Source organism: Globicephala melas, chromosome 15, assembly GCF_963455315.2.
Source record: "Globicephala melas chromosome 15, mGloMel1.2, whole genome shotgun sequence".
Classification (NCBI taxonomy): Eukaryota; Metazoa; Chordata; class Mammalia; order Artiodactyla; family Delphinidae; genus Globicephala; species Globicephala melas.
The window spans coordinates 75,669,862-75,688,555 of record NC_083328.1 but is presented as its reverse complement, the minus strand read 5'-3'; the positions used below and the strand labels follow the sequence as shown (position 1 = coordinate 75,688,555).

The window sequence follows — 18,694 nt, the reverse complement described above, 5'->3', positions numbered from 1 at the left end:
GCTGGGTCCCGTCTGTTTGTGATTAGCACGAAGCCCGGTGCAGAATGAGTAAACAGAAACTTCCAGGCCTCCCCACACCCCCCTCTGAGGCAAAGCAGAAATCAGATGCTCCGTGATTAATCGTGGAGAGTTCAGGACACGACCACAAACGCTGTACTGACTTGAAATTAGCTGCCTTCCCCGGTCCCCTTGCCAAGATGCGAGTGGGGGTGGGCCGTGAAGGGGTGGGGCTCCGCCTGCAGGGGGCCAGCATGGAATTCTCCCTGGCAGAGCTCAGAGTGACACTGACGGGCAATCGGCCGCGGCCAGAGCGGCAGGCAGCATCCGGGGGGAACGGGGCCGGCCGGGGGGGCCCCAGGCGGGCTTCCTGGAACCCCAGCTCCGCGGCCGCCTGCACCCTCACACAGGCCGGATAAGAGCCAGGCTGCTTTATCGGAGCCCGGCTGGCGGCCGCGCGCCGTCCCCACGGCACCACGAGGAAGATCGCGGGCAGGGGGTCCTCCGAGGCCATCTTCCGAGCGGCCAGTCCCTACAGGCTGGTCTCCCGAGCCCCGCAGCCGATGGGAGCCGACGCTCGCTTCAGCGATAGAGAAAGCCGTGTTGCTTCCAGGAGGACGGCGTGACACGGCCCTGAATGTCGAGACCTGCTCGATGGTGAGTGCGAAGCGACTGCTCCGTGTGCAGCTGGCGTGGACCAGACTTTAGAGGGAGTCGGGGTGTGAGGAGGGCATCCGCACATCCCACCTGGAGCTCCCCAAGCGCTGAGGCTGAGATGAAATGGCAGCATCTTGCTGTGTGGCCTTAGGCAACTTCCTTCCCCTCTCTGGGCCTCCCTTTGTCCATCCCTACAATGAGGGGTTGAACTAGGTGATCTTTAAGGGGCTCTTACTATGACTACTGTTTTTTCCTTGTGTTTAGCAGCGCCGGGCAGCTTGCAGGATCTTAATTCCCTGACCAGGGAATGAATCCTGGCCCTTTCAGTGAAAGTGCAGAGTCCTAACCACTGGACTCCAGGGAATTCCCTACGACTGCTATGTTGTGTGGGTCTGCTGCATGCCAGGCACTGTGCCAGGCTTTGCTGAAGCTTTAGCTCAGAGAATTCCCATGAGCCCCTGGCAGGACAGGGATTATTACTCTTATTCTCGTTGTACATTGAGCAAATGGAGGCATAGAGAAATGAAGTGACTTGCCCAAGGTCACACAGCTGGTCAGTGGCAGAGATGAGAGTCAGATCTCAGAAGCTCTCCGCCTCCAGGAGTAGCCGGGACTTCTGTGTTCTCTGAGTCTGTGACTATCCCAGGAAGCAGAGGTGAAGGAGGAGAGGGTGTCAGGGGAGTGTTATGTGTACGAGGAAGAAGAACAGTGGGACAGACGAAGCACTGGGCTGATCAGCCTGCAACATTTAGAGGGTATGTCAGCCCAGGGATGGGCAGGGGCTCCTGGCTTGAATGGAGAGGGCCTGATGCCCCTTGCTGTACGAGGCTCCCGGGGAATGAGAGAAGAGAGTTAATATTAGGCAGGGGTGGGGAGAGCTAGGGGTGGGGAGAGCTGGGGGTGGGGAGAGTGGCACATGCCTCTATGAGGTTTTGTTCCAGTTTTATTTTGCCTTTTTCAAAAATCTGTTTCGAATCATTCTGGGCCCCCACTGCTCCTCTGGACGAAACAGAATTGTGAAACACATACAGTGCTTTCCACATGCCTCCCTTGGGGGGAATCACATATTAATATTATCGTAGGCTATTTGCATATACATCCCTGAAGCTGTGGTGACAGCAGCCAAGAGATAAGATGCAGATAAAGTCAGCTAGTGTCTCTCTGGCAGAGACAAGGAGGATGCATGTTACATCAAGGGCGGGGAAATCCACAGCAGGGCTGTGGCAGGTGGGAAATCCCTCGGGTGCCAGCCATCTGGGTAGAGCTGGAAGTCCCAGCACCCAGATATGGCCTCCTCTTTTCTCTTCCCTTGGAAAATTCCATCCCGCAGCAGCTCTGTACTCGCTCCTTTTCTTTCTAGGACTGGCCCAGACCCTCTGCCTTGGGCTTGAGTTGAGACCCGACTGGTGGTCCTAGCTCAAGAGTGACCAACTTGTCCCAGGAGACCCCCTCAGTCCCGGGACAGCTGGTCACCCTACACAGTTCTGCCCTTGATTTCTGTAATCTTGTGCAAGTCACTCCCCTTCTCTCATCTATAAGACGAGATTATTTTAGGAAATCTCTAAAATCTCTTTACAACTCTAAATTGCTATGACTCTGGCTGGAAGGCACTTATGTTCTAAACGTGGGTGAGACACAAGCTTAAAGAGGAGGAAAATCTCCCCGCGAGTCCCCCAGCGCATCAGGGAAGGCGCCGGAGGAGGCTGGGATTAAGATGGGCTTGAAGAAGTGATTGCTGGCCTGCAGTGCCCCGTGACTGCTGTCAGCGAGAACAGTCCTAGGGCCCCGCAAGCTTCAGAAAAGCCTCATGAAACGCTGAAAGCCCAGCTCAGTCCCGCAGCTTAGGTTTGGCACAGAGTGATTTAACCCAGATGTCTGCCACTTACAGAGCCCTCACCTACGTGTCATTGGAAGCTCAGCACCCCCAGGGTCCCCCAGTTCCTTCTGGGGAGCTCCAAAGGGCTGTTTCACATTGGCTTGCAAACTAGTCCCTCGCCTCTGCCGCCAAGGCCACTGGGAGAAGTTCACTGTTGCCAGCACCCATCTGGTGCGGCCAGACTCCAGCTGCTTAGTGCCTGAGCTGCTCTGGGTTCTGGGCAGAGGTGGAGGGAAGGGCTTCCTCCCCAGCCCGTGACACTCTCTGCCATGTGGTCCCTGCACGGGTGGCGTGCTGGAGCCAGCTTGGACCGGCTCGCAAAAGCCAACTGTCAGATTTTCAGGAGTTTGGTGAACGCGTTGCTAACCAGAGCCATTATTAAAAATTAAGCTACATAAACTTATAATTAAATAAATTTAATTAAAAACAAAGGTCGTGGGGCTTCCCTGGTGGCACAGTGGTTAAGAGTCCGCCTGCCAATGCAGGGGACACGGGTTCGAGCCCTGGTCCGGGAAGATCCCACATGCCATGGAGCAACTAAGCCCGTGCACCATAACTACTGAGCCTGTGCTCTAGAGCCCGTGAGCCACAACTACTGAAGCCCGCGTGCCACAACTACTGAAGCCCACACACCTAGAGCCTGTGCTCTGCAACAAGAAAAGCCACCACAATGAGAAGCCCACGCACCGCAACGAAGAGCAGCCCCCGCTCGCCACAACTAGAGAAAGCCCGCACGCAGCAACGAAGACTCAACATAGCCAAAAAATAAATAAATGAAATAAATTTAAAAAAACAAAAAACAAAGGTCGTAAGTGCTCAAAACTCATCACTTTCCAGTTTTTAAAACTACATGTTACTGTTACTGGTTCTCCTGGGGATATTCACGTCCGGTGTGTCTGTCTGGTGGGAACACCCCCTAACAGTGCACTGTTGCAGATCTCTTCCCAATTCCATTTTTTGCGACTTAAGTTGGTAGCCTGAAGTCGGCCATGGTGGGAGTAATTACACTACAGGAATTGGCAAACAGTACAGCTCAGGGCTTGATTTATTGTTTTGTTGACTGTCTAGGTCAACAGACAAAGTGATCTAGACAAAGAAAGGGAGGGAGAAAAGGATGATGCAGGTTAAACATAAAAGTGCGTCACGTCTCTAATTGTTACAGTGGGAATAACACCAAAAAGCAGGGAAGCTGCACACTTCGCTGACAAACCAGGAAAGTTCCGACCTGCACTTTGGTGTATCATTTTTGTCTCAGTCCTTAAGGTAAAGGCAGATATCAGCCAACGTTCTGGAAAGAACTACAGTCACTCATCAATTATAACCATAGGGTGACAACAGATACAAGAGTTAGGGGCAAAAATCAACAAAAATGTCCTGTGTGAATCAACTGAGTATATGAAATTTACAAAAGGAGGGGATATTGTACATTTTATGTTTATGTGTAAGTTGTGGGCTATACATCCTTTCCATCAATACAATCTATAGTAAACCTGAGTATATATGTGTTTATGTGTGCAAGCATGAGTAAGTGCCTATATTTGTACACATGTGTGCACGTGCATACCCACACATACACTTTCCCCTGGAAAGCTGGTTGTTAAACCTTTACCAACACACCACTGGCCCCACAGCATACATGCTTGTGCCCAGGGTCTTAGAAATCTTGTCATGGACCGTCCTCAGCTCTCACCCAAAGGGATTCAAACTCCAGGCACTGGGCCTTGGACACAATCCCTCAACTTCCTCCTCTGGCCTCAAACAAACCTAACAGCCAAACTCCTCTCTCCTGCTCTAAGCGCTGGAATGGATGCAGAGATCGGGAGGGTCAGAAGGTGTTATTTGCACCGGCTGCGTCCAGGGCCCCAGCTCAGGCAGCACAAAGGCCCTGGGTCCCTGCATTCTCGGTGCCCCCCCCCCGCCCCTCCACATTCGCAGGGCGTTTCTGGGTCCCATCAGGGGCAGCTCCCTGTAAATTCCATCCCTTTTCAGGTCTCGCTCCTGCCATCCTTGATTTTCATGCACAACACATGATTCTCTAATCAAAATGGCGTCTTGGAACATGGAGGAGGAACAGCTAAGCCAAACCTATTGGAAAGTTCAGAAAACTTTCTATTTTTAGAAAGCCTAGGAGCCAGGTGGGCCCTTTCCAGTCTCCCAGGCCCGCAAGCACGAGAGGAAAATATTTCTCATTCCCCTGTTCTGCCTTCTTACAGGCCTAGCCAAGGAGGAGGCCCAGGTGGGGACACTGGCCGCCTATGAGAAGTGAGGCTGGGATGGCAGGAAGCGAGCCCCGCCCACAGCAATCTTAAAAGGAGCTAAAACCAGGGTTTTTGGATTCTTTTATTTTGCATGTAGGAAGGGCAATCCTGACTTTAAATCTCAGTGGGTTCCGCTCCAGGTAACCACTGTCTGTTCTTCCAGACCGTTCATTCACTCGTATATGTAATTTTAATGTTCAAAAATGAGGTCATTCTTACATTTTATTCCGCATCTTCCTTGTCTCACTTGACAATACACCCCGGTGTCTTTCCCTGTTAGCACATGAAGACCTAAACCACTCCTTTCAATGCCTGCATAACAGAAGCCCCAGGAGGTTGTGAGAAGGGAGCCGTTTTGACAACCACATCTCTATTTTCAAACCAGGTCTCAAACTTTCTTGACTGCAAAACACATGAGTAGAGCCCAGCTGCTTCCACTTTTCAGTAAAAAAGACATTCTATTGGCTCTACCCTCAACCTGTCTCCGGAAGCTGCTGGCTTCCCGTCACCTCCACTGCCGCCACCCTCGTCCCTGTGGCCATCATCCCTCTCTGGACTGTTGTGGTTGCGTCCTCACGGATGTCTCTGCTTCTCCTCTTGCCTCTCTGATGGGCTGTTCTACACCTGCAGCCAGCAGGTCTTATTAAAAGGAAGTCAGATCCTGCCCCTCCTCTGCTCAGGACACCCTCCTCCCACAGGCCTGGCTCCCTGCTCCTAACCACGGCCACCAGGCCCCGCAAAATCTGGACCTCATCTCCAGATTCTGCCCTGCCCTGCCCCTCGCCACACTCACTGTTCTCAAGTGAGCCAGGCTCAGTACTGCCTCAGGACCTTTGCACTTGCCTTCCCCTCTGCCTGGGACACTCATTCCCAGATCTCCACATGGCTCACTCCGTACCTCTTTCCATCATCTAAAAATAATATATTATTTTTCTTTTTCAAAATATCCTCTACTAGAATGTGAGTTTCCTGAGGGCAGGTTTTTTATTTATTTATTTATTTTGGCCTGTTTTGTTCAGTGCTGTAGCCCATAGTAGGTACTCAGTTAAGACTTATGGCATATTCGCTTTGCTACGTTGCCAAGGGTGACAAAGCGGTCAGACTGAATTAGGGTCCCTGGGCACCTCTAGCTGCATGCTATATTTCATTTATGAATACCGCATTTTAATAGCCCGTGCTAACTCACCAAGCAGCCGCTCCTTTGCAAAACAACGAGAGTCTGTGGAATCGTGCATCCTCACATGTGCCCGTCAGACCAACCAGGCCCAGGTTCCAGGCTCTTCATGTGGCCCCTATACTCACACCCCCCTTCTCTGTCTCAGGTGGGCTTGGAGGACCCGGTAAACAACCCCCTTTTTCTTACCTGAGTTCGGATAAACCCAGGAGTCAGACAGGTGATGGGACTCGGAGTCTGTCTTGGCCAGGTGGCTGTGACCGTGTTGTCCCTTGAACTGAATCACCTCTCCCACCACCCAGTGCAGCAGGCAGCCCTCTGATGAGGAGCGAGCCTAGCATCGCCCTCCAAACTCACTCCCCAGGGGAGAATGAGCGAGGGGAGGGGAAGGCCCTGCAGGTGGAGGCATGAGGAGGTGGGCTTAAGTGGTACCTCCAGACCATTGGTTGCACCCACCCGCCAGATGCCCGATAGGCTGGTGCCTGGTTGGCAGCAGCGGGAACGGCCCAAGGTCTTTTCTCACTTGCCCAGGGGCACCCATTAGATCCCTGGTCCCCAAATCCAGGTCCAGAGAGCTTTCCTCAAGTCTTTACAAAATGGACCTCAGGTGACTTCAATTAATCACAGCCCAGGTGAAAGAGACAATTGAATGTCCCCATTTACCCACCCAACCCACAAACAGCTGTGACAATTATTTATAACCAGGTACGTGCTCCTTCCACTGTCGTAGCTACTACTTGAACTTTGTGTTTATCTTTCCCTTGGTTTTTAGAAAATTGTAGTAAGAGATCCATAATATAAAACTTACCACATTCACCATTTTCCAGGGTACAGTTCTGTGGCATTTAGCACGCTCGCAATGTTTTGCAATCACCACCATCATCCAACTCCGGAATGTTTCCATCATCCTGATTTCTCTTGTTTGAAAAAGTAGTATTATCACTCACGTGTTTATGCCATAATAACGTATCATTTACTTTTACTTATTTTTGAACTTTATAAAAAGATATATGTTGTCCTGTGGTACCTCTGTGTTCTTAAATCATTTTATCACTAAAATTCATCTATGGCGGCACGTGGCTGGCTGTTGATTCACTTTCACTGCCGTATACTATTCTGCAGTGTGCCGGAATTTGTTTTCCAAGTCTATGGGTCTTTGGGTTGTTTCCACTTGTCTGTTTGCTGTTATAAACAGAATTGCTTTGAGCATTCTTGCACTTGTCCTAGTACATTCATGCTGGCGTGTGTCTCAGACGTGTACCCAGGAGTAGGATTGCTGGATCATAGGGAATATGAAATAATATGCTGAACTATTTTCCAACGTGGCTGTACTGATTCACACCCACCCTCAACCATGTGGCATTTGTCAGATGTCTTACTTTTTGCCGCTTGAATGAGTGGAATTTCCCCTGGATCTCGACCACCACCACACAGACAGGCCCAGCTGCCGTTGACTCTGTCTCTCCAGGTCAGAATACCCAAGCCTGAGCGGGCTGTGGGTTCCTGATGTGCCACATCTTTGTGGTACGGCTGCTCCCGGAGGGGAACCGAGCCTGATAGCATCGACCTCTCCTTCCTCCCCTTCCCCTGCTTTTATTTAGTCTGACTCTCATCACATGTGAGAAACAGTGTGACGGGGGTAAGGGTAAATCCTCACCGTGAGACAGGCACTTTTCCACACACTTTACATGTATTGCTGTAAATTCATTCAACCCTCAGGTCCCGCAAGTGGAGGTGCTCTTATAAGCCCCACTTTACAGGTCTGGAAACTGATGAACAGAGAGGTTAAGTAACTTGCCTGGAATCACACAGAGTTGGGTTTGGATCCAGCTTCTCTGGCTTCCTCTGGAGTTTATTCCCCCTCTTGGTAGAGCTTAGCAGTTAAGTGTTGCAAACTCTTCAGTTCTACAGACTTGGGTTCAAATCCTGATCCCCTACCACTGTGCTGTGTGACTCTTGGCAAATTACTTCACCTCTCTGCACCTCTAAAGTGGCAAGAGCTCTCTTTTCCAGAAGCCTCATAAAGTGTTCCTTTCTTGTGCCATATTGTTTCTTGTCGGGTTGTATGCCCATTCCTGAAATATCCCTGGAATACGCTCCTTGGCATGAGCAACTGACAAGGCTTATCCTTGGAGCTGAGGGGGAATCAATTCTATCCAAACCAGTGTCAGCGAATCAGGGCCTGAGGTGTCCCAAAGCTAGCTGCTGTTCTTGGGAGAAGGGCAGGGGTGCTGGGCAACAGGAGTGGAGACGTCCACTCCAGGCCATGCTCGGGCCATTGCACACACATGTCTGGAATACCTATTCTGAAGGGTAATTCCCAGGGAGAAAGCATGTTTATACTTTTTTGGGGGGGGGAAGATTCCATTTCTGTTGCCAATTAGTTCTGCTTGAGAACAGCTTTTCTCAACACCAACATGTTGGCCGTCCAGGCTCGAGTTCTCTTGATTAGCTCAAAGTAGGGGAGAAAAGTGATTTTTCTTTCCTTCCTCTGCCCCCAACCGTGATACCCGGCTGTTAGTGATGAAAGGGGTCCTGTAGCTCATTTAGTTTTCCTTGTCATGACTCCAGGAAAGGCTGTAAAAATCATCAGTGGGCCCCGCGGGCCGTAATTGGCTGGAGGGGAAGTTGGCTACCACAGCGGCTGAGTTATCAGAATCCACTTCAGACGAGGACGCCTCAGTCGAGCCTCTTCTAATTGCACCTGCTCCGCAGGCTGGCACAGGGCAGGGAGCGCTGAAGGGTGTCTGTGTGCCTCTCTTCCTTCCCGGGTTCCAAGGGCGCCAGGGCTCTTGTCAAGACAGAGAAGCTGGGAGAGCATGTGGCAGGCTGGTCCCCAGTCAGCCTCTGTTGCTCGCACCAAATCTCAGCTCCGCTGTTCATGGCCACGAGCCGTGGACGAGGGACTGGAGCTTTCTGTGCTCACTTTCCTCATTTTAAAGTGATGGTCGTGGTCCCTCCTGAGATTGCTGTAAGGACCAAATGAGTGGATACACTTGGAAGAGACCCTGACCACGTGTAAAGTCCTTCCTAAACGTCAGTTTTTATTATGGACTCAGGATCTCCTCTGACGCGTGAGTCATGTGATTGTACCAAAGTGTCTTAACCCAGTACCCTGTTGATAGACATGACATCAGTTCCAATCTTTTGTGATTGCAAGTCATGCTGCGTTGAATGACCTTTAGCTTCGTGTATCCACCCCTCCCTGGGGTATGTGAACCCCACGATAACCTTGGCTCTGGACTTTCCTCCCTGGGGCCTGCAGAATGAGGAGAGATGAGTGGGCCATGGGCCAGCCCCGGCCTGGCATGCAGACCGGCCTGTGAGGCAGGGCAGGGTGAGGTCCTCCCGAGCCAGGTGGGACAGATTCCTTCCGAGTCCCTCAGAGGAGTGTGGCCATCTGGTCCCCAAGTTTCTGGCAAATGCCTGAGCTGGCCTGGACAGAGGAAATCTGTGCAGGTTCAGCCCATCTTTTGTGATCCTCTTCCTCCAGGAAGACCCCTGGGATCTCCGTTCCAATACTCTTGGCTGTCTCTGCATGGATTTAGTACCATGGTGTCCGGCTCCCTTTTGCGGGGACAGGAGGAGTCAGGAAGGCCGGATTTTGGTCCTGACTTCTCAGCTCTCCACCCGTGTAACCCCCAGGGCCTCTGTGTCCTCATCTGTATGAACCGGATAATAACAATAATGGTAACAACTCCTCAGGAAGGTCTTGGGAGGTCTCGGCGATACAACATTGGTGGAATGTTTGACCCTGTGTCGGGCACGAGAAACACAAGCTCGGGTTAGGAATGTCGCATCTATGGGAGGGTCCAGGCTCACCTCGCCCACTGGGCCGTGGGTACTTGCAGGCTGCAGCATCTGGTCTGAAATCGAGAATAAACGGGGTCCAACCTAACTGTGTGGGCTTGGGCAAGTCGTCCTCCCTCTGGACTGAGTCTTCTTTCAGAAATGGGGGTTCTGACGATTCCTATCTAGTAGGTTTGTTTTCAGAATTAAATGAGGCAAAGCACATAATGCTTTGGATCTAGCAAATGCTCAATAAATGCTGGCTACTGCTGGTATTGTTAATCTTCAGTGTTAACAGTCATAAATAACCTCCCAGAAACCCGCACAGTGCCGTGCACGCCGTGGGTACTTAGTGAATCAAATGCACTGACCGACAGGGCCAAGTCCGCTGGTTATAAAGTCGGGTCTGAGGGAGGCACTGACGGAAGACCCCATTTCTCATGTTGTTGACCCCCCTAGAGAGAATAGAGGAAAACCACCCAATATGACCTGACCTGCAGTTATGCCATCTGCTGGTACTTAACTCCATGCAAGGCTGGATCAGGCGTCAACACCCCCATTTTTCAGATAAGAAAACTGGGGCCCAGAGATGGGAGAGCCTCACCCTGCGCCCCACAGCCAGCCCGCGGCCCAGCAGGGGCCGATCCACTTCTCCTGACCCTCAGGGCAGTGGCCCTCACCCTGACCCTCAGCCCTGTGCAGGAAATGGACCGCAGGGGCGAGATACAGTGTCCCTCTGTGGCCAGAGCTCTTGCACATTTCTGACATTTTTGCCTCTTGGGACAAAGGGTGAAGAAACTCAGATGAACTGTTCTTGCTTCCCGATAGACAAACACTCCTGACCCAGGGTGAGGAATGTTTGCTGCTGGATTGGTTCGGAAGTGTGGTTTTGCCTGGGTTTCTCCCCCTCCTCTGTACCCGGCTACAGGGCGACTGTAGAGAATCCAGGGAGGGCAAATCCAGGGATGACCCTAGGAATTCTTCCAGAGTATCTGAAGGGTCAGGGGGCTCCCTGCACCGTGGATGCTGGCAGCCCCGTGTCCGCACCCAGTGTGCTGTTGGACCCGCCCCGCACGAGAGAACAACTGAATGAGGAGGTGTTCACTGTCCTTACCTGGCCCTCTTCCGTGTGTCCTCTCCTCTTATAAGGACACCAGTCATTGGATTTAGGGCCACCCTAATCCAGTACCACCTCATCATAACTAATTACATCTGCAAAGGCTATTTCCAGATAAGGTCACGTTCTAAGTCTCTGGGTAGACATGAATTTTGGGGGGATACCATTCAACTTACGACACCACCTAATAAATACTCGCCATTACTAACACTCCCTTCACCACCTATCGCAGCAGTACACACTGCGTGCCGGGCGCTTCTCTGAGCTTCTTTTATTCCTTCTCTCCTTTGGCCCTCTCTGAAGCTGTGTGAAGTGGTCCTGTGATAATCTCTGAGGCCCAGAGAGGTGAACTGACTTGCCCTAGGTCACACAGCTGGCAAAGAGCAGAGCTGGGCTTCAGACCCTTTTCTTTCTAACTCCAAAGCTGGCAAGATTTCGAGACGTTCCAGTCTCCCCCCGAGAGCTTGGGGTTGCCATACTTTCCTTCCCAGAATCCCAGTATCTGAGATAGGCTCGCTCCCGGCCCGCACCTCTCTCCAGAAACATCCCCCCAAGAGAGGCTCTAAAGGGACAGGGGAGGAATCTTGTCTTTATCGTGGGAAACTGAGGTTGTGCTCTGCCTCCAGTTGCCGGTGCCCGGGTCTCCTGCGGGTAGGAAGCTGGCGTGCCACGTCATCCCTCACATCTGAGGACATTTTAGGAATCTTGACTGGGGGCTACAAATTGAAAAATGGTCCATTAAGGTGTGATTTATTCATCATCAAGACAATGCTATTAAACGCTCGCAAAGTGATTCACTCTGGCAGGTCGACGAGCCCCGACTTCTCGGGCTGGGCCCGGCCACGGCCTTGCAGCATTGGTGCGGCTGTTTCTTTGATGGTGGCATCGGCGAGGGGAGAGTAGGGCCTGGTGGGGCTGGGATGGGGCTCCGACAGAGACGAATGAGCGCGCGGCCAGATGACGCTTCGCAGTTCACTTTTTATCACGCCGCCGTGGAAAGAACTTGCTTTGGCTAATGGGAGACGTGTGCAATTAGGGGTCAGGAAAGAAAACTTGTAATTTCCAACAACTGGGGCTTTGGGGCCAGGAAATAGTTGCTCTGTCAGAGTGGAGAGAGTGAGTGGGTTAGAGACCCCTGGGGAGGTCAGGGGTCCCCGCAGGACAAAGCCAGCCCGCAGCACTTTGTGTGGGCGGTTGATGGGCCTGGCGAGTAGGTAGGGGCTGGACAGACAGATGGCAGAGAGCACTGCCTCAAAGCCAGACTACCTGGGTTCCAATCCCGATTCCTCTGCGTCCAGCCCCTTAGACAGCCCTGTGTGGGCGAATGATGAGTAGGCCGTGATGTTTCAGAGTTGGGTTTGATTTAACCCACCTAACCCTCTGATTAGAATGGTCAGAATGTAAGACAGGGATTGTAACAGACCTCCCTTGGGGGCTTGCGGGGACGTCCTGAGCTAACGGCATAGAGCAAGTTCTTATTAACGCCAACCATCGTTGTCAGGACGGCGATCCGGTGGGGGCCTGGCCGCATATGGAGAAGAGCTGAGGGAGCAGCACACCGGCTTCCGGCTGTGGCTCCGGGGCCAGGCTCCTAACTCACCCGCTGCCCGCTGGGCGGGAGGCTTCTGCTTCCTCGGGGCAATTGGGAGCCCAGTACCGAAGTGGTCGTCACCCAGCTTGGGCAGCCCATGTGCCCGGCATCCAAGAAGCTGTGGGATCAGCTGGACCCAGGAAGAGGGCTGGGGTCACCCCAAAACCACTACCTGCCACAGCTGAGTCGCCCATGGGCCGCCAGCCTGTTTCCATGCCTGCGGACATCAAAGGTCTGACTCACATTTCCGTCTTCGGAGCAACAGCAGGGCAGGCAACGGCCATGTGGCCCCTGGGGCCCTCTGCTCAGGGGGCTCCAACCCTGGATGAGAGGAAGGGACGGACACGCGTCTCTGTGGGGCCGGGGGGCTGGGGTGAGCCGCAGGGTGGATCCAGCTTAGGGGCGGGGATCACGTAGGCCTGGGGCGGGGAGCGCTAGACACCGTAGTCATCGGGCCCTGTGAGCTGCATCTGGCCTGAAAGTCTGTTCTCCCGATCTGGAGTCAGGCATCTGTTGCCATGTGAAGGCGAAGGCCTGACCCCTTCCCCTTGGTCCCGTCACCGCCAGGTCTGCCTGCTCGGGGGCCACGGCCAGGCCGTGACTCTTGTGCCAGCTGGCTGCGGCTTCCCCACAAAGGCCAGTTTCTGGAGCTCTCAGATGCCGTGGCTCTCGGCTTGTTTATCTCCACGGCGCCAAGCCTGGCCGGCTTTTGGGTAACAGCAGCCCCGTGGGGAACATAATCCGTGAAGAAGGGACAGCAGAACCCAGCGTCGGGGTATGGGGGAGGCCACGGGATGCTGGGCGCCCCGGTGGTAGGCAGCTGTGAGCACAGTCCTCTGGAACCCCAGGAGGCCCCGGTCGGCAAAGTGAGGATGGAGGTAAGGCTTCTCTGCGGTGGAGGACCTCTCCCCGTGGGACAGTGGGGCGCTGACCTTGTGACAGCTGCTCAGTGAGGGCTCGTCACAGCTTCATTCCAACCTACGCGTGGGCTTCATTCCCCGATTCTGTGATCTTTTCAATGCTCAGCCAGGGGTCCCACCCATTCATTCGTTCATCCATGTTCTTAGTCCTCACGATGAAGCTATAAGGTGAGGAGGTTATAGGAGCAATAATACGAGCAGTTATCATTATGCACATTTTTAGATGAGGGAACACATGAAGTTTGAGTAATCGGTTCCCGGGCACAGAGGTAACGAGGGGCTGTATTATCTGTAGCTGCGTTAACACATGATCCCAAAACGTAATGGCTTAAAATAGCCTGTGTTTAAAATCTCAAAGTTTCTGCAGGTTAGGGGTCCAGGCCTGGCTCGGCTGGATCCTCTGCTTCAGGGCCTCTCATGGGCTGCGATCAAGGGATCAGGGGGCTCCAGTCACCTCAAGGTCCAACTGGGGCAGGATCCATTTCCAAATTCTCTCAGCAGTGCAGGCAGGATGCAGTTTCTCCATGGCTGTTGGTGGGAGGCCCTCAGTTCCTAGCCACGTGGGCCTCTCCAGCACGTCAGCTTGCTCTGTCAAAGTGTGTGTGTGTGTGTGTGTGTGTCACTGTCTTTTATAACCTCGTCTTGGAGATGATCTCCACCCCATCACTTTTGCCATATCCATTCATTAGAAGCTAGTCACTGGGCCAACTCATACTTAAGAGGACAGGGTGGCTGCCAGCAAGGGTGGGTGGCTGGGGGCTGCTTTGGAATCTGTCCACCACCAGGGCCAAGCCAGAGTTTGAACCCAGTTGGGTCTGACTCCAAAGCCTGCCCCCCTGTCCCTCCGCCCCCCAAAGGAAGCTGAGAAAAGAGTTCTTTCTTCCCCAGTCCTAGAGATGGGCCACCTGTCTGTTACCGCTCCGGTAACTGAGTCACCATTCACACATTCAGTGGACATTTCCTGAGCATGTACTATGTTTCAGACACAGGGCTGGACAGGATAGCTGTGGTTCCTACCCACGGGAGTGTCCATCCTGGGGGCTTACATTGGGTGGCTGCACACTTCCTCACACTGTCACATGTGTATGCAGAGAAAGCTCTCTTTATTTCCTGTAACTGATCTGAGATTTCTCACAAACCCCAGTTCTAGGGCAACAAGGAAAAATGCTAGATTTAGTCTAATCTGGTAGATTTAATCTGATCCAGGACTTCAGGCCTTTAGGTAATGCCCAGTCTCAGATTCCCTTCTGCTCCCCCTCAGCCCCCTCTCTAAGTGCCATCTGAGTCTGTGTGTCTGGGAGGGATGCAGATGACGAGGTTCCCCATGGAGGGGAGAAGACGGGGTCTCCAGCCACGTCTGATGCCTGGATCACTGCTTGCCTTTCTGGCATCTGTGGCTAAAGCTGGCGGCTGGAAGAACTCATGCTCTGGGCTTTGAGCCCTGCCTGGCTGGCTTGTCTTTACCTTGGCTCAGACTTCCCATCACCACTTCATCTGGCCCCCTGCCCAGGCAGTCCACCGCCTGCCTCTGCTGCGGTCACTCAGCCCCTCCCCCAACAGCATGTCCCCCACTTGAGTAGGGACGTGTTGAGTCCCATCCTGGCTATGGGGGGACCCCGTGTAGCCAGAGAAAGTGGACCACGGGGCTTCTTTCTCTTCAACCTGCTGCATCTCCGGGTTCCCCATCCCTAGCTGGTGGGTGGTGGTGTCAGTGCAGCTTATTCCTTGAGCCTCCAGAGGATCAGCACAAACCCCTGCCTTTGGAGCTGACCCTGCTTGTATAAAAACACCAACAGGGCTTCCCTGGTGGCGCAGTGGTTGAGAGTCCGCCTGCCGATGCAGGGGACATAGGTTCGTGCCCTGGTCCGGGAAGATCCCACATGCCGCGGAGCGGCTGGGCCCGTGAGCCATGGCCGCTGAGCCTGCGCATCCGGAGCCTGTGCTCCGCAACGGGAGAGGCCACAACAGTGAGAGGCATTTAATACAACAACTCTGTGCGGAAGTACTCTTAGTCCCATTTTACAGATGAGGAGACTGAGGCACAGAGAAGTGAAATGACTTGCCCATGGTCACAGAGCTAGTAAGTGGCAGAGCTGGGATGTGGACCCAGGGGCGCTTAAGTCCATGCTTTTCACCATTGGTCTCCTCCATCTCCTGTCCTCTCTGGGCTGAAGCTGAGAGGAGCAGAGGTGTCCTTGCTTCCTCTATGTACTCTCCTTTGGCCATAGTTAGCAAGCCCGGGGTCACAGGTGAAGGGAGACCTTCTCTACTCTCTCAGTGATTTGGGAAATTGCTATGCTCATTGGGAGCTAAGGGACTTAAAAAAAATGTTTTCTCACAGTGGAGGCTTTTAAGGCTACTGTCTCGTGGCAAAATCTATTTAGATTATGAGGAACTGAGTCTAGCCATGGTCCTGCTCTTTACTCCTCTGTACAAATCTACATCTTCACCGGGCAGGTGGATATCTGAAGACCAGGAGGGGAAGGGCTGTTTCCCCACAAAGGCAGAGACTAAAGCGCAGTAATATTTTTCGAATGATTACCTGTTACGGAAATGATCACACAATCAGTCACAGTTGTGATAAACGCGCTGAAGGAGAAACACACAGCAATGCGGGTGTGTAATGACTGTCTGAGCCCATTCAGGGCGGCTGTGACAAAGCACCAGAGACCGGGTGGTCAGAGCCACCGTGTCACAGCTTCAGTTCTGTCAACAGACCCTATGACCTGGCAGAGGCCCAGCCTCAGTCTCCCTACCTGGGAGCAAAGAGGTCAGTCTGTCACCTCTGAAAGGGTAGAGCCGACAGTTCTCCAGGGGGTGACCTGGGATGCTGAAACTAGGGCGGCCGGGGAGAGCAGGTCAGGACCACCCAGGGTAGAATGATGTGGAAGTCTGAGGGCTCCCAAACACTTTCCTCTTTCTCTCTTCTCCATCCTCCTTCCTTCCTGCCCCCACCTAAGCCGATCTAAATGAGAATGATATAAATACTAATACTCTGCCATTTACTATGTCAGCCATTGGGCAAGCATTATAACATCGAATTCTCAGAGACAGACACAGTGAGTAGTGTTATTATCCCCATTTTACAGAAAGGAAAACTGAGACTCAGAGAGGTTAAGCAACTTGTCCGTGATGACACAGTGAGAATGTGGCATGCTAGGATTTGTCCCCAGGTCTGTCTGGCTCCGAAGCCTTTGCTATCCTCCCACCGCTACTGTGCCCGTCAGGTCTCTGCATAGGGGGCGGGGTGGGGGAGAAAAGAATTTGCCCCAGGAAAAAACTTCAAGAGCTGGACTCCAGAAATGCCTGAGGGAGCCAGGCCAGTGAGCCGAGCTGCAGGGAGGATATGTCAAGAACTTAAAGCAGAAACCCAATTTTGAAATGTTCTAGGACAAGGCAGGGAAGGGCCCTCTGGAGATGGGGTGGAGATTCCAGTCCATTTAACTGGAGGAGAAGGGGGTGAAGGGACATTAACTGCTGGTTGATGGTTAACGTTCCCTCCCAAGGGTATGTGTGATTTATGCCGATGTTTTAAAATAAATTCAACCAAGCTAGACTCAGTGTCCCAGGAAGCTAAGGAGACAGCAGTCCTGAAAACTTTGGGGGGGGGGGAATAAAAGGATATATTCCAGACAATTTGCCTCCTTTTTGACTCTGCTTATCCAAAGTGGATGTCCTCTTATCACAGAAACCCCTCAGGAAGGGTCTTCTAGTCACCTCCATCTGAAGAAATTGGTGTCCTGTGTCTGCATTCTAGGCCTCTTGTCTTGACTGGATCAAAGAGAAAAAAAAAAAAAAAACAACCCCCGAACTGTTCCCACTGTCGTATTAGCTAAACCCACTTTGGTCCCCATTCTGGGGTCTGCCTGGGAAAAAAGAAGAATCTGTACATTAAGATTCTTTGAGTGACATGTGACAAAACCCCAATTCATACTGGCTCAAGCCAAAAAGAGAATGTATTGGCTTACATAATTTAAAAGTCTAGGATTGGGTGTAGCTTCAGGTATGGCTGGATCCGGTGGGGTGGTAGGGGTGGGGGATCTTAGCGCTGATTTCCAGTGACCTGGACTGCAGGAGATTTCCTTGCCTGAACCCGTCACGGTGGCTGCAAGGATGTGGTGGTCTGAATGAGCCTCAGTGGTGTGCACTGAGAAGTCGGAAGGGATCATTCGTCCTGAGAAACCTGTGGTGCTTTTAGAAGCAAAGTCAGATCAACAGAGAGATCTCCTTAAGTTCTGTCTGATCCAACGAGATCTTAAGAATCCGAACTGCTCTCAGCTCTGAGGAACCTTATAAAGCATCTGGGTTGGGGAGGCCAGTATGCGTGCCACCAAAACACTATTCTTCCCTCCTTCCATTCCTGGCAGACATTGCTAATGGATTACAGACATTGCTAATGGATCACAGCACCCTTTCCCAGTGAGCCTCAGACTCTGTCTCAATATCGCTTTGGAAGCAACCCGTGTCCACCAGCTGGTGTTAGAGCAGGAGCCGAGATGATTTGCAGTTTCTCTCCTAAGCGGATGGAGAAAAGGAAACCAAAGCTCTGAGAGTTGTGATTTGCCCAGCGTCATGCAGGAACTCAGGGACCGAACCCTCCTGACTCTGGCCAGCCTCCTTTCCTGTGGGATTCTGCCTGATTGAGCACTGAGAGGAGGTCTGTCCCTCAGTGGAGATTTCCACTGCAGACAGCTGCGGCACGTGGTAAAGAAATAGACTTGAGGTCAGAGGAAAGCCAGAAAGCTCGGCCACTGACCCAGCTCTTGCTGAGATTATCCCCTGGAGCTGAGTGCAGCTCGGTGGGCAGGACGATCGGTGGGGAGCCCACCAGTCAAACCACTTGTCCATCCACAGAGATCTCAACGGGCTTTTGGTGCCCTGCCTTACGTATAATAAAACCCGGGAACGTGCTCTACTAGACACGCGTTCTCAACGGGAGGTGATGCTGAAATTATTCCCTCCTGGGGACGGGATCAGGGTTGTCTTAGAGGGAAGGAGAAATGGCTAAGAAGCCAGAAGGTGGAGAGTAAGTCCTGACATAGCTATTATTCTCCCAGCTCAGCCTCACCCAATCGCAGCAAGAAAATACGTGTCAAACAACCAGCTGATTATTGGGCCGTAGGGAGGTACGGAAGGCAGGTCCTGACCTCAAGGAGCCTACAGTGATGTATGGGATATGAACCTAGTCAGTAATTTGTGTGGACTGACATTGGGCTCGCCGTGTGCCTCTCACTAAGCTAAGAGCTTTGCCTGCATTATCTTAACTCAAATTCACATGACAACCTGGAGGAGGCAGTGGAGATTTTCCTTATGAA

At 52.4% G+C, this 18,694-nt stretch overlaps 1 protein-coding gene across 3 annotated transcripts in view; it reads left to right on the top strand.

Moving 5' to 3' along the window:
• The first annotated feature begins 248 nt into the window (after positions 1 to 248).
• Positions 249 to 18,694, top strand: part of RIPOR3 (RIPOR family member 3) — a 70,234-nt gene continuing 51,788 nt past the window's right edge. For 2 of the 3 annotated variants that reach the window (XM_060285091.2, XM_030839074.3), the window contains exon 1: positions 249 to 654. Coding sequence is in view for 2 of the 3 variants with exons in the window: in XM_030839074.3 (XP_030694934.2) it covers positions 652 to 654 (3 nt within the window). In the remaining variant the exon portion in view is untranslated. Of the gene's footprint in view, positions 655 to 13,256; positions 13,338 to 18,694 lie in introns of those variants that run through there. The other variant, XM_060285087.2, reaches the window with a different exon arrangement.